The sequence below is a fragment of the Sceloporus undulatus genome, chromosome 5 (genome assembly GCF_019175285.1).
Source record: "Sceloporus undulatus isolate JIND9_A2432 ecotype Alabama chromosome 5, SceUnd_v1.1, whole genome shotgun sequence".
Lineage (NCBI taxonomy): Eukaryota > Metazoa > Chordata > Lepidosauria > Squamata > Phrynosomatidae > Sceloporus > Sceloporus undulatus.
The window spans coordinates 44,350,621-44,362,897 of NC_056526.1; the positions used below are offsets into that span (position 1 = coordinate 44,350,621).

A 12,277-nucleotide genomic window follows, 5' to 3' on the forward strand; every position below is an offset into this window, starting at 1 on the left:
GGTCTCTTGGTTCAGTTTTTGCATCTCTTTGTCAGAAGGTATGGGAGGCATATAAATCCTGCTTCCATTTTGAAGCCTGTGGCCTAACATGGCAGGCATGTATGTCAGATTTAGATCTGTTATATTTCTCAGTAACTTCCTGTAGATCAGCAGGGGTTTCTTACTCCCATTAGAATAAAACGAGCAACGAAATGACCCCCTAAATGATATTGCTTTGGGTGGATTGTGGATTCCAGTAAAGAACAAGTCTTAAGCCTTCCTGCCCTGATCTATCATATAGGGATTAAGTATTGATTTTTTTTTTCATTGTCCTCCTTTGGGTTTTTTCCTTGTGCTTGTCACTTTCCTATTGTCAGGTGATATATCTATCTTGAGCTATAGAGAATATTTATGGTTTATTTAAAGTTTAAGTAGAAGATGCCTTAGTGGGACAGTCCCTCTGGATCAAATAAACGTGTATGAGGATTCCAACCCCTAATGATACCTTTACCAGATAAAATTTCTGAAATGACTTTCATCTCACCCAGCAATAATAAATAAGGAAGCACATGCAGACTGTCTTCTTACTTGCTTATGTCAAACTGTATTTCCTTACTTGACAATAGAAACAATTCTTCTGAAGCATAACTTTCTCATAATAAAATAGGGTATTACCTTGCTATACCAATAAATCAGAACCAAATTATATTTTCCCCTTGGTTTCTTTTGCAACATGTAGCTTAACAATTAATTTTTACAGTATATTCGATCTCTGCTCCTTCCCACACATACCTTAGCAGTCATGTGCTTTCTCCTGGTCTTCTCAGTATAAATAGGAATACACTTCTATTATGAAAACTCAGAAATATACTTGACACACAGTCTAGAGAAGGTAGAAATTTGCTGAAAACTAACCATTTTGAATGCTGGTTTCAGCTAAAGACATCATCATATTTCTTTCTGGTTCTGTAATGCGTGAGCTAAATGAATGGCCTGGAAAAATAATAAAATTTCTTTCCCGATAGAACTATTTTAGTCCACTATCCATTTGACATAATAATGCAGTTAGATTTTCTCATTCACTTACCTGTCTTATACTAACTTCTGCTCTTTTCCTTTTGCAGTGTCATTGTTAAAAGATCTAAAACATGCAAATATTGTAACGTTACATGATATTGTCCATACAGACAAATCATTAACTCTGGTCTTTGAATATCTGGTAAGTTGTGTGCAGCTTTCTTTCATTTGCCCCCCCCCCCAACATCTTGACTTGAATGTTTAAACTCTTGTTTGTCTAAAGCAGAGAAGCCCATTGATAATGTGATAGTGGGTATGAATGCAGTGGAGTGGGGGTGGTAATGTTGGAGGCTTTCTCTTGTCAGAATTTCTTTCAAATTATCTAGTGAGCCATGATGATAAGAGACTCTGTACTAGATAAATAGTTGTTTTCCATGTGTTAGACTTAATGTATTTTTCTTCTTGCATTTCCCCTGGAATAGATACATGTTGTGATTCGGTCCATTATGATTCTGTACATTTTTGTCACAGTATGACAAATTGAGAGAGAGAAAGAGAGAGACTTGTGTGACACCCTAGATGAGGCCTAATTTTTCCAATTCTGTGCAATTACTGTATTATAAGATACCTGATGCTTGTGTTTTGTGGGATTGCTGCTTTTGTATCACCTACCTGTGATACTTTTTGTGCTGGCACCAATTAGAAAAAAGAACAGTGTCATTTCAGCATGAACCTGGACTATTTATAGGCTGACCTGGCTTACATTGTGCTGGCAGTGGAAAAATAATTTTATGGCCAATCCATTCAGGTTTGATGGCCAATAGGCATGTGTGACAGCGAACTAAAGTGTTGTAGTTCTGCCATATTAAAGGGTTGGACAATTAGTCTTGTCTTTGCACAATAAGTACGTAGTGAAGACCTACTAAAAGGCAGCCTTTGCTGCTTCACTGCTAATGATGAGAACAAGAAATGCCAGCTGTTTGTGATAAAACATGGAAAATTGACAATGCTTGCAACTTGGAACAAGTAGGAGAAACAAAAGAGTAGAGCAAGACCTGGGATTCAGTCTTCCCTGGTGATTCAGGTTTGCCGGGGTGGGATTTTTCCATGTCCTTTGTTCATTCAAGATTGTTCAGATTTCAGTACAACTATACATCACCTAACAAAGTAGGTGGTGTTCCTGGGTGTTATTTCTTTAACAGAAAATTTGGTACCAGAGACAGAAATAACATGGAAATAATACCACAAAAAAAAGAGACTAACTATAATCACAGGTAAAATGAAACAGCCAGGTCAAGTAAATCTTGTATACATAAAGAAAAACTACTTTATAGACACATTCAAAGGTTTCTTCTGAAGTACATCCAGGGATTTTTCTTTCTTTCTTTCACCAGCTTCCACTTTTTCCTTTGATTACCATTTTGGTGGCCAAATTTACAGATCTATATTTTTTTAACATGTTAGAAATAACTGGTGAGCCAGGCCTATCTAATTTTCTCTGTTCTCTGTTTTGCTCTTCATGTGTTTTTGTTGTTGTGTGCCTTCAAATCATTTCCAACTTATGGCGATGCTAATGTGACCCTATCTTGGGGTTTTCTTGCCACTATTTGTTCAGAGGAGGTTTGCCATTGCCTTCCCCTGTGGCTGAGAAAGTGTGATTTGCCAAGGTCACCCAGTGGCTTTCCATGGCTGAGCTGGGAATTGAACCCTGGTCTCTAGAATTGTGTCGAATACTCAAACCACTATGCCATACTAAGAGATTCTGGGGACAGAGCAGGAACACTCAGCTATAATGGGATTGGCTAGAAAAAAATCCTGTTCTTTCCCAGTGCAAGTTTTATTGCACTGTTTACGCCACATGTGTACTGTTGCAATCCAATGCCCAAAGTCTGTGTTTCTGCAGCCATCCTTTACCATCCTCACAGTGCTGATGCTGCTAAACAAAGCTTCTAGCTAGACAAAGGGCAAGATGGGAGCTGGCTGGGGGCCAAATGACTTCATAAAATTGAACCTCTTTGTCAGAGGCTGCATCCACACTGCAAAAATAATCCAGTTTGACACCCCTTTAACAGCCATGGTTCAGAGCTGTGGAATCCTGGGAATTGTAGTTTGTTATGGCAACAAAGCTCTTTGACAGAGAAGGTTCATTGTTTTACAAAACTACAATTCCCAGAATTCCATAGCATTGAGCCAGGACTATTTAAGTGATGTCAGACTGGATTATTTCTGCAGTGCAGATACAGCCAGAGGCATTATTGATATAGTATGTCTTTATCAAACAACAAGGAACGCTTTTTAACAACTATAGGCAAGAGCATGGTTGGTTTTCATAGCTTTAAGGTTAACTTAAAGTAATGAGTCTTCTGGAGCTGGGATCACTGAAGAAGGTGTCCAAACCTCAGTTAGGAAATACGTAACCAGCCATGTGTTTATGCTTTCAAACAGCCATCAGACCCAGTCAACATGAGTACTGATCAGAAATGATAGCAGCTGCAATCCACCAACTGAGGTGGGCAGTTGTTGAGGATTAGAAGGTGCATTCCCACTCGAGGGGACTTTGCAAGGCTATCTATATATCTCAACACACATAGAGGTCATGAGGGCAGTTTCATAATGTTTTTGGCCCTATTTTGGACAGTTTGGGTCCAGGGGAGGCTTTTTTTTCAACAGGAAGTTATCAAGAAGTCAATACTTCCTTTTTTATTGTATTTACATAACAGTGCTATAAAACAAAAACAAGTTGAAAAAACAAACAAACAACAATCTTACAATCTCCATTATTACCACATTATCTATTACTCTTATTTTCCCATAGATCAAATACCTTTTCCCACTTTCATCATACTGTATTACTGTACAGTTCTATCATTTTTCGACATAGAAATCCTATCTAATATAGCTAGTTCAATCAATTTCGCACTCCACCCCTCTGATGTTGGAACAGTTGGGGATCTCCAATATTTTGCATATAGCAATCGGGTAGTTGTAATCATGTATAGTAAAACACTGAACTCATCTTGAACCAAGTTGTCAGCTATTACATCTGTTATATTTAACAAAAACAATTTGGGATTCAGTGGAATATTCTTTTTTAGTGTGAGCATTATGTTTTTATTTATCTGTTTCCAAATTTTTTAACTGTATTACACTGCCACCAAACATGATACAAGAAGCCACCTTTCTGAAGTCAATACTTCTGTTGGGGGAAAAAGGCCTAACGTGGGTCTAAAATGGCCTGGGGGGGAAACATGGCAAAATTGCCCTCTATTCCCCTTTAGCAGGAGACATTTGGGGACATTTGGAGAAAATTCAAAAAAGAAAAAGAAATTGTCAGAAGAGAATGAAACAGTAAAGAAGGGAAATTTTAGTTTAGTAAATAAGTGTCTATTTAGGAAAGGTATGTATAGACGTTAGAGGTGTATGTACTGTTGAATGTATTGTGTTTTTTCTTTGTAACTCTGCTTTTCTTTTTTTAATAATAAAATGTTTTCTAAAAAAAAGAAAATTGAAAATGTTTAATTCACTTTTTCCAGCCCTGCTCTAAAGAAATGAACATTCTAAAAAAGTAACCTTAAACAATAAACATAAACAACTTTTCCCCTGTTGTATTAAATTAATAAGGCAACCTATTTTTCCAATTATATTAAATTAACAAGACATATAACCATTATTTTTGTTTTGTTTTGTTTTGTTTTGTCAGGACAAAGATCTAAAGCAGTATATGGATGACTGTGGGAACATCATGAGTATGCACAATGTGAAGGTGGGATGATTTCCAATGTTTTTGCTTTCTATCAGCATTTTAGATGCTTCTTAATAGCCATATTTTTTCCAGCAGCTGTTTCAAAGAATATAGAAAGTGAATTCAGTTATTAAAACACAATATAATTTGTGTAGAAGAACTTGGCTTAATTGAAGGCATAAAGAGAATGTGTTACTGCCACTGTTTAAGTTATGTAATTTTGCACATAATTGCTTGCCTTTCAATAGACCAAACATTTTATGTACTTTTTAAACAGAGGAAGTGGCTTGCTTGATGAACAATAGCTGATACAATAAATGTGGCTGACAATATAATGTACTGGAACAACATGAGGGTTCACTTCAATAAATATTTCAACTGTTTTTGTGCTTGATTTGCAAATGTAATATTATTGAGCCCTTCCTTTCAGAAGCCTTTTGCTTTACTTGGTATAGTGATTCCGCTGGGGTTTGGAATTTTTCTAGTTTTGCTCTGACAATAATGTCCATACAAAAATAAATGAACCTCCTAAATATGTGGGTAGACTGGTTTATCCAGTTGTGGAGGTTGCGGCAAAGAACTCTTTAGAGACCACTGCTGATACTTTTCTGTGAGGAAGACAAGTGAATACTTAAATTCTATGGCCTTGCAGCAGTATACAGGCGAAAATCTGAAAGAAGCAACCTACCCTTCCATATTCATCCCTGTGCTTCAGTGAAAATAGAGTACAGGTTGTGTTTCCCTTAGCCAAAATGCTTGGGGCCAAAAGAGTTCTAGATTTTGGATTAATTTTTTTTTTAAAAAAATGGAATACCTGGTTTGCATATATGTACATAATGAGATAGTTGGAGGTGGGACCCAAGTCGTAATGACAGAATTCATATATATATGAATATATATATAGCCTGAATGTAGTTTTATACAATATTTTAAAATAATTTTGTGCATGAAACAAAATTTGTATACATTAAACCATCAAAAAGCAAAGATGTCACTATCTCAGTCACCCATGAAAAAAGAGTGTGACTTAAGAGGCCACAGTGTACAGACACTCATCCTTTTTCTAAGATTTTCTAAAATACTGTCCAGTTAAATTAATCAGTTTCTATTCTTTCTACTCTTGAATTTGGGGTATGGTTTTGCATCCAGAGGTCCAATTCAATTCCTGGAAATAAGATCAGCAATGTAGGTTGGAGGTGACAGAAAGAGACCAGAGAAAGCTATAGATCAGTGATGGCGAACCTATGGCACGCGTGCCAGAAGTGGCACTCAGAGCCCTCTCTGTGGGCACACATGCTGTCTCCCTAGCACAGAGTTTGTCAGAGTTTCTTACTAGAAAGCTAGAGGGACGTGGCACTTTGCAATAAATAAGTGGGGTCTGGGTTGCAGTTTTGGCACCCAGTCTGTAAAAGGTTCACCATCACTGCTATTTATCCTGGTTGCTACAGCAGAGCAGCCAGTATGTAGCTAAAAGGGCAAATAATATGAGGTAGAATGCACCAGTTTCCTATGTTGCTTCAAAGTAAAGGAGACTTACTGCTTATAGTCCAGTCCTCTGTGCCAGCCCAAAATGATTATTTGATAGTGGGATGGAGAGTTTGGAAAAGAAGTCTGATAGGATGGCAACATAGTACTCGTTTCTTAATACTAATCCGTGTAGGCCTACTTGATATCTCAGTTCATCCAAGCCTGTCATTCAGAAGAGAGTGCTCCTAAAAGTTGTCTAGCACTAAGAACTACTATAGTCTCCTGGTATATTGGATTTGGAATTGGAAGGCTCAGGTTCAAATCTGTTTGGTTTTGGGAAAGTAATTTATTTCAATCTCTCTTCTGTGTATATTAAAATGCAGATACAGTACTGGTAACATAACAAAGCATTTGTGCAGTTGCTGCTGTAGCTGGAATATTTGAGCATGTGCGTGGGAAAGCCAGATTCAAAATCCTACAGCTCCCTGTGACTTGTCCTGGGGCCAATCACTATATCATCGGTGAATCTACCTTAGTGGTGTTGTTACGTGCCTTCAAGCCAATTCCAATTTATGAGAAATCTATGATTGGGTTTTCTTGGCAAGATTTATTCAAGGGATGTTTGCCATTACCTTTCTTTGAGGTTGAGATTGAGATTGTGTGACCTGCCCCCTAGGGTTTCCATGGCTGAGTGGAGTTTCAAATTGTGGTCTCTTATAGTCTTAGTCCAGCACTCAAACTTCTATTCAGCACTGGTTCTAATGTACCAAGTAGGCGTGGTGAAAGGTCAAGAATGAAAATCAGCATGTGCCCTGCCCTCGGCTTCTTGGAACAAGGGGAGGATTTAGATATGACAAATAGAATATTTACACTCCAGGTACTCTGCAAATGAGTAATCGTTGCTGTAAAAGGTAGCAATCATGAAATGGATTTCTACCTTTGTATTTTGATGCCACATGGTGGGTCGACAACAGGTCAGAAAAGCATTGATACAGAATGTTTATTTGGGGTGGGGAATCATTCTGGATATCTGGGTTGACATCCCGTGATTCACAGGGAGGCAGCCCAGTGAGAGTCAATAACACAATTCCATAAAAAGCATGGAGAAAATAATATTTTCAAAAGCACTTTTGAAAAAGGTTTGAAAAATCTACATGAAGAAATATCATCCCTTTTTGATTTCAAGAACCATTCCCCTAACAGTTCAGTGACTGAATTCAGCACAAAAAAATGCATGGCAAGATGCCAGAGCATTGTGTATGCATTTCTCAGTCAGACGATGAATAATAATAAGGTGGCGGTGACTTGTTTCTGGTATGAAAAAATATCTGTATGAAGGCACTTTGGTCTCTGAGCAAATGGTTGTTGCTTTCAGGTTTTTAGCCAGACAAAAACATGGAGAGGGGAAAATGTGGAGGATATCAGAGATTGGATTCAGAAAGCAAATGAAAGAGACTGAAGAGAAAGCATAATGGAAGTAGTCCTAAGGCTATTGTCGCGTCTAAATAAAAGTATTCATGAATGCAGAAGTGATGGTAAATGTGATTAAGGCTATATGGTTTTGTTTCATTTATCACATAGTTGACTTAACCTTCAGTCTTCTGTTTTTCTGCATAGATGTCTGCAGTAGAAAAGGGAAGGTAATAAAATGTACTAAAATGTAAACATGGCAATGTAAAGAAGGGGAGGCCAACATTTATAAAATAATTAATTTGATTCCATTCTCCATTAAGGATATATTTACTCAACGATTAGGATAACCAGCATCTAGAAATAACTTGCAGTTTTATCATGTTTTCTTTTTGTTTTTATGTATACTTTGATTTTTTTTAACCCAGTAGTTATGATCATGTAATCAACCGTACAATGTCAGATCTGAAAGTCTCAATTAACTTTCCCCTTCCTCCTCTTCCAGTTATTTTTATACCAGATTCTGCGTGGTTTGGCATACTGTCACCGAAGAAAAGTGCTGCACCGAGACCTAAAGCCACAAAATCTACTAATTAATGAAAGAGGAGAATTAAAACTAGCAGACTTTGGTATGAAACTGATCGCTTCTTTGACTGGGAAAATACTGTTAATTCACTTCACTTCTGAGAGAAAAATCCTGTTAATGCCATTATTTTTCAGAATGTTGACTACATATGCCCGATTTTAGCAATGTATACACTATTTTTCAGCTTAGCCCTAAATTTGGAAAAGTCTACTTTTTGGACCATAGCTTCAGAATGCCCCACTGGCCATGCTAATTGAGGGATTTGGGGAATTGTAATCCAAAAGGGGGGCTTTTCCTGTTTCTGCTTTATCTCACTCACTCACTTGGATTAAGGAACTCCCCTGGTTTTGTTGCCCATATGAAATGAGATTTATTACGGTCAATGACCAGCAGAAAACAATACAGTACAGTATAATATTATACAATGTCCAATAGAAAAAACAAAACAAGCATACAATGCAAATACAAAAAGGAATACAGCTTGGAAATGCCTCTAACAAGGGTCAATAGATACTGGAATAAGTGATATTGTACATCACGTTTTATCAATTTTCTCAGTAATTCAGAAACTAAATAAGTTCTAAGAACTATATAATAAAAAACTATTCAAATAGTAAACATTGTAATTAAAATTAAAACACCATTCTGCATCGGCACACTTTTGGAGTGACACAAAAATTTGCCATCTTGGCTGTAAACCCTGGTTGAGGGTCGGCTCAGAGCTAGTGAGGTTTACCTGGTATTATTTGTAAGATTAATGCTATAAAACAGTGATGAAAATATGGCACGTTAGGATGGGTAAAATTATACTTCAAATTTAATGGGTTTTATCAATAGATCAAAGTCTAGGTAAATTCAAATAACTATATAGAGTGGAATCCCTTCAAATACTAGATGAAATCAGTGAAATTAAAAATTACAATCCCACTCTGCGTCGGCAAGCTATTGCAGCAACACAAACACTTACCACCTTGCTTGTAATCCCTGGATGCTGGTCTGCCAGGAGGTAATCAATATAAAATGTAAAATTGGTGCTACAGAACACTGCAGATCCCAGTAAAAGGTGCTGCTGGTTTTGTTAGACAAATTCAGCGACTGCATACTTCCCAAGGGCAAACTTTTCTTTTTCTTCTTCTTCTTTTTTTAAAAAGCCCCTTTCTTGGAGTTTATACCCTCTGATTCATGTTCTGTACCTGGGCAAAGCAGGTAGACATGTCTGTGTTTGTATCATTTATTTGGCTGTTGATAAAAAGCTTTCCCGTCTGACATGCAAATTATGACCCAATTACTGAAAGTCATGAAAATTGCGCTGAGCTCTAATTCTTATGCTCAGTGTCCTTTTGGCTTCTTTCTCTTTAATGAAGTGCCCTTCATTTAATTGAAGTGAGAGATAATGTTAAGTGCCCCTAGCATTTGACAGGGTTTTCCCTTCTGGCTTTTGCTAGTGCTCCGAGTCCTCTGTTAATCGTATGTAATTCACTTGGCTGAAAAACATTTCTCTAGTGCTCTTTCAATTCATACTCAGTATTGAATTATGTTCTTCCTATTTGCCACTGCTATTCTGTTCAGAACTCAAACATCTTGTTTAAATTCCTGGTGCTGACATTAATTTCTAGGCACCGAGGAGAACTACGTCTGGAGTAGAGGTATGCAACTCCATAAGCTACCAAAAATAAAACAGAAATCCCAAAGTGGCTCCAAGTCTGCTTTTGGTACACAAAATAGGTATTTTCATGCTAAACTGTACAGGGAGGTCCTGCAATCTATTGAATTTATAAATTGTTTTATCTGGACGCTTCCAGGAGCAGTGGTTCACCCTCTTTTTTGGCCAGAAAAAAGTCAGTCTGGGGATTCTGGAGGTGTCAAGAGCCACAAAAACATCCCTGAGAGGTCACATATGGCCCACTTTGCCCACCTCTGTTCCAGAGGGAAGGAAAAACAAATGAAACTATATGCAAGAAAGAGAGAGAAGATAGGAAAGGAAAGGTAGAAAAAGACCAAGGGAAGAGTGCTTTGGACACCTGTGCTTTGCTGTCCTCATAGAATTGGGTCAGAGTACTCTGGGTCTCATGATAATGGTTTGGTGTTGTTGTTTTTTAAAGCAGACTCTTGCATCTTCTGCCTTGCCTACCTGCTTTTTCCCTGCCCCAAATTGTGACTGCTCACTAGAAGTAATGTCTGCTAGTTTCATGTCAACTGGGTGGTGAATCTGCTCCACAATTTAATCCAAACCTTTATTGTTGAAGGCTAATCTCTAAAACAAGTTGAAACAATAGCTCCTTTAAAGTTCCAACCAAAACCCAAAATAAATGTGCTTCCCCACAGTCATGGAAGCTACCAACTGCCATTCATGAACAGAGCTTATATCTTTTGAAAAACAACTCCCTAATTCCTCAGACAGCATGGCTAATGGTTGTTTTGTTTTGAAATTTTTGTAATTTCTACCCTCTAAAAAGACTACTTTTTCTCAAGCTTTGCATATGGATCTATTTATTTGCAAGATCCTTCCTCCATTTTTTAAGCCTCACAAGCCCCTTTCACAGCAGCCCCTTCCACAAAACAACAGTAGTGTGCATAGTGTCTTGTGCTCTCGGTGAAAACAGCCTTCCATAGATGGTATAATAGGTACTTCCTCCTCATAGAACTGCTCAGTTGGACAGGGAATGTTTTCAGCCCAAAGCATGATCCGGTGGGAAGAGATAGCTGATGGGTCTGCTATGATAGAGGTAGAGACTTTCTTGTATAACCAAGCACACAACATATGTGCATTCATTTTCAACTAAGAAAAGCAGCTACCAATGTTGCCTCAGTAGTGAGGAGAAAAAGTGAGGCCTGAACAGTCATCCCCAACACACAAAAAAGGCCTGGACTCAGAAAAAACTTGTAGGAGATGGGAAGCTGCCTTCTGCAGTCTAGGAACCTGTCTAGTAAGATTAGCGAGACAGATGTATGATTGTGAAAGTTCCACTCCCTCACTTTCCACCCAGCTCTGGACCTGGTTCAGTCATTTATAATTATTTGTGGTAGCCCACATTGTGCAATAAAATGCCTTCCTCCATTGCTTTCCTTTCACTATCACATGACTTTTTTGCAAGTTTCATATCTGCACAATACTTTCCAAGTGAGCTGTGTACTTTCCAACTAACAGGACATTACAAAAAAAGTAGGTGAGATGCACCTTTATTACCAGCCATTTTTTCTTAAAAGTATTATATTCTAGAAAACATTGGTCGTTTAATGATACCTATATGCACCTGTTTTTAACAGCATTAGATGTTTTAAATGTTCAGAAGAATCTTCTGTAAAAGCACAGATGAAACCAAATATTTATGTATATAATATGAATTGGAAGGGGCTTCAATAGATCTATAGGAAAATCACGGTGTTCTTTATTTTTAAGGTTTGGCTAGAGCAAAATCTGTTCCAACAAAGACCTACTCCAATGAAGTTGTCACATTATGGTATCGTCCACCTGATGTTCTCCTGGGATCATCAGAATATTCAACACAGATTGACATGTGGTATGTCCTTCTCTAGAACTAATCTATATTTGCTATCAAATTATACATCTTATATTAGCTTCCAAGTGCAATACAAGGTGTTGGTTATTACCTTTAAAGCCCTACATGGCTCAGGCCCGAGTTACTTGTGGGAGCGCTTCTCCCTACATAATCCGCCCCGCACTTAGAACATCTGGGAAGTTCTTACTAGGATATTATAATACCAGGCTAATGACAACTTCACCTAAGGCATTCACTGACATGGCCTCAAGATTATGGAATGACCTACTGGAAGATATCCATCTCATTACTACCTTAGAGGCCTTTAAGAAGGCACTCAAAACGGATCTCTTCTGGTGGGCTTATCCGCTGAATTCCATATAAAAAAGTTATGACAACTGCTCTTCCTTGACTCTGATTGTTGGCTAATAGACGAACTGTAATTTTTAGAGAACTAATAGGAATTCTTGGTAAATTCAGTGTTAGTATTTTATTGTTGTATTGATTGTAATTTGTACTGTCTTTTAAGGTTGTAATCCCACCTCGATCCATGGGAGAGGCGGGAGGTGTAAATAA

The 12,277-nt window shown here is 37.7% G+C and overlaps 1 protein-coding gene across 1 annotated transcript in view; it reads left to right on the plus strand.

Moving 5' to 3' along the window:
• Nucleotides 1-12,277, plus strand: part of CDK17 (cyclin dependent kinase 17) — a 101,178-nt gene that overhangs the window by 81,494 nt on the left and 7,407 nt on the right. The window contains exons 8-11 of the mRNA XM_042467014.1: nucleotides 1,104-1,198; nucleotides 4,697-4,759; nucleotides 8,121-8,244; nucleotides 11,602-11,722. Of these exons, the coding sequence (XP_042322948.1) occupies nucleotides 1,104-1,198; nucleotides 4,697-4,759; nucleotides 8,121-8,244; nucleotides 11,602-11,722 (403 nt within the window). The remainder of the gene's footprint in view (nucleotides 1-1,103; nucleotides 1,199-4,696; nucleotides 4,760-8,120; nucleotides 8,245-11,601; nucleotides 11,723-12,277) is intronic.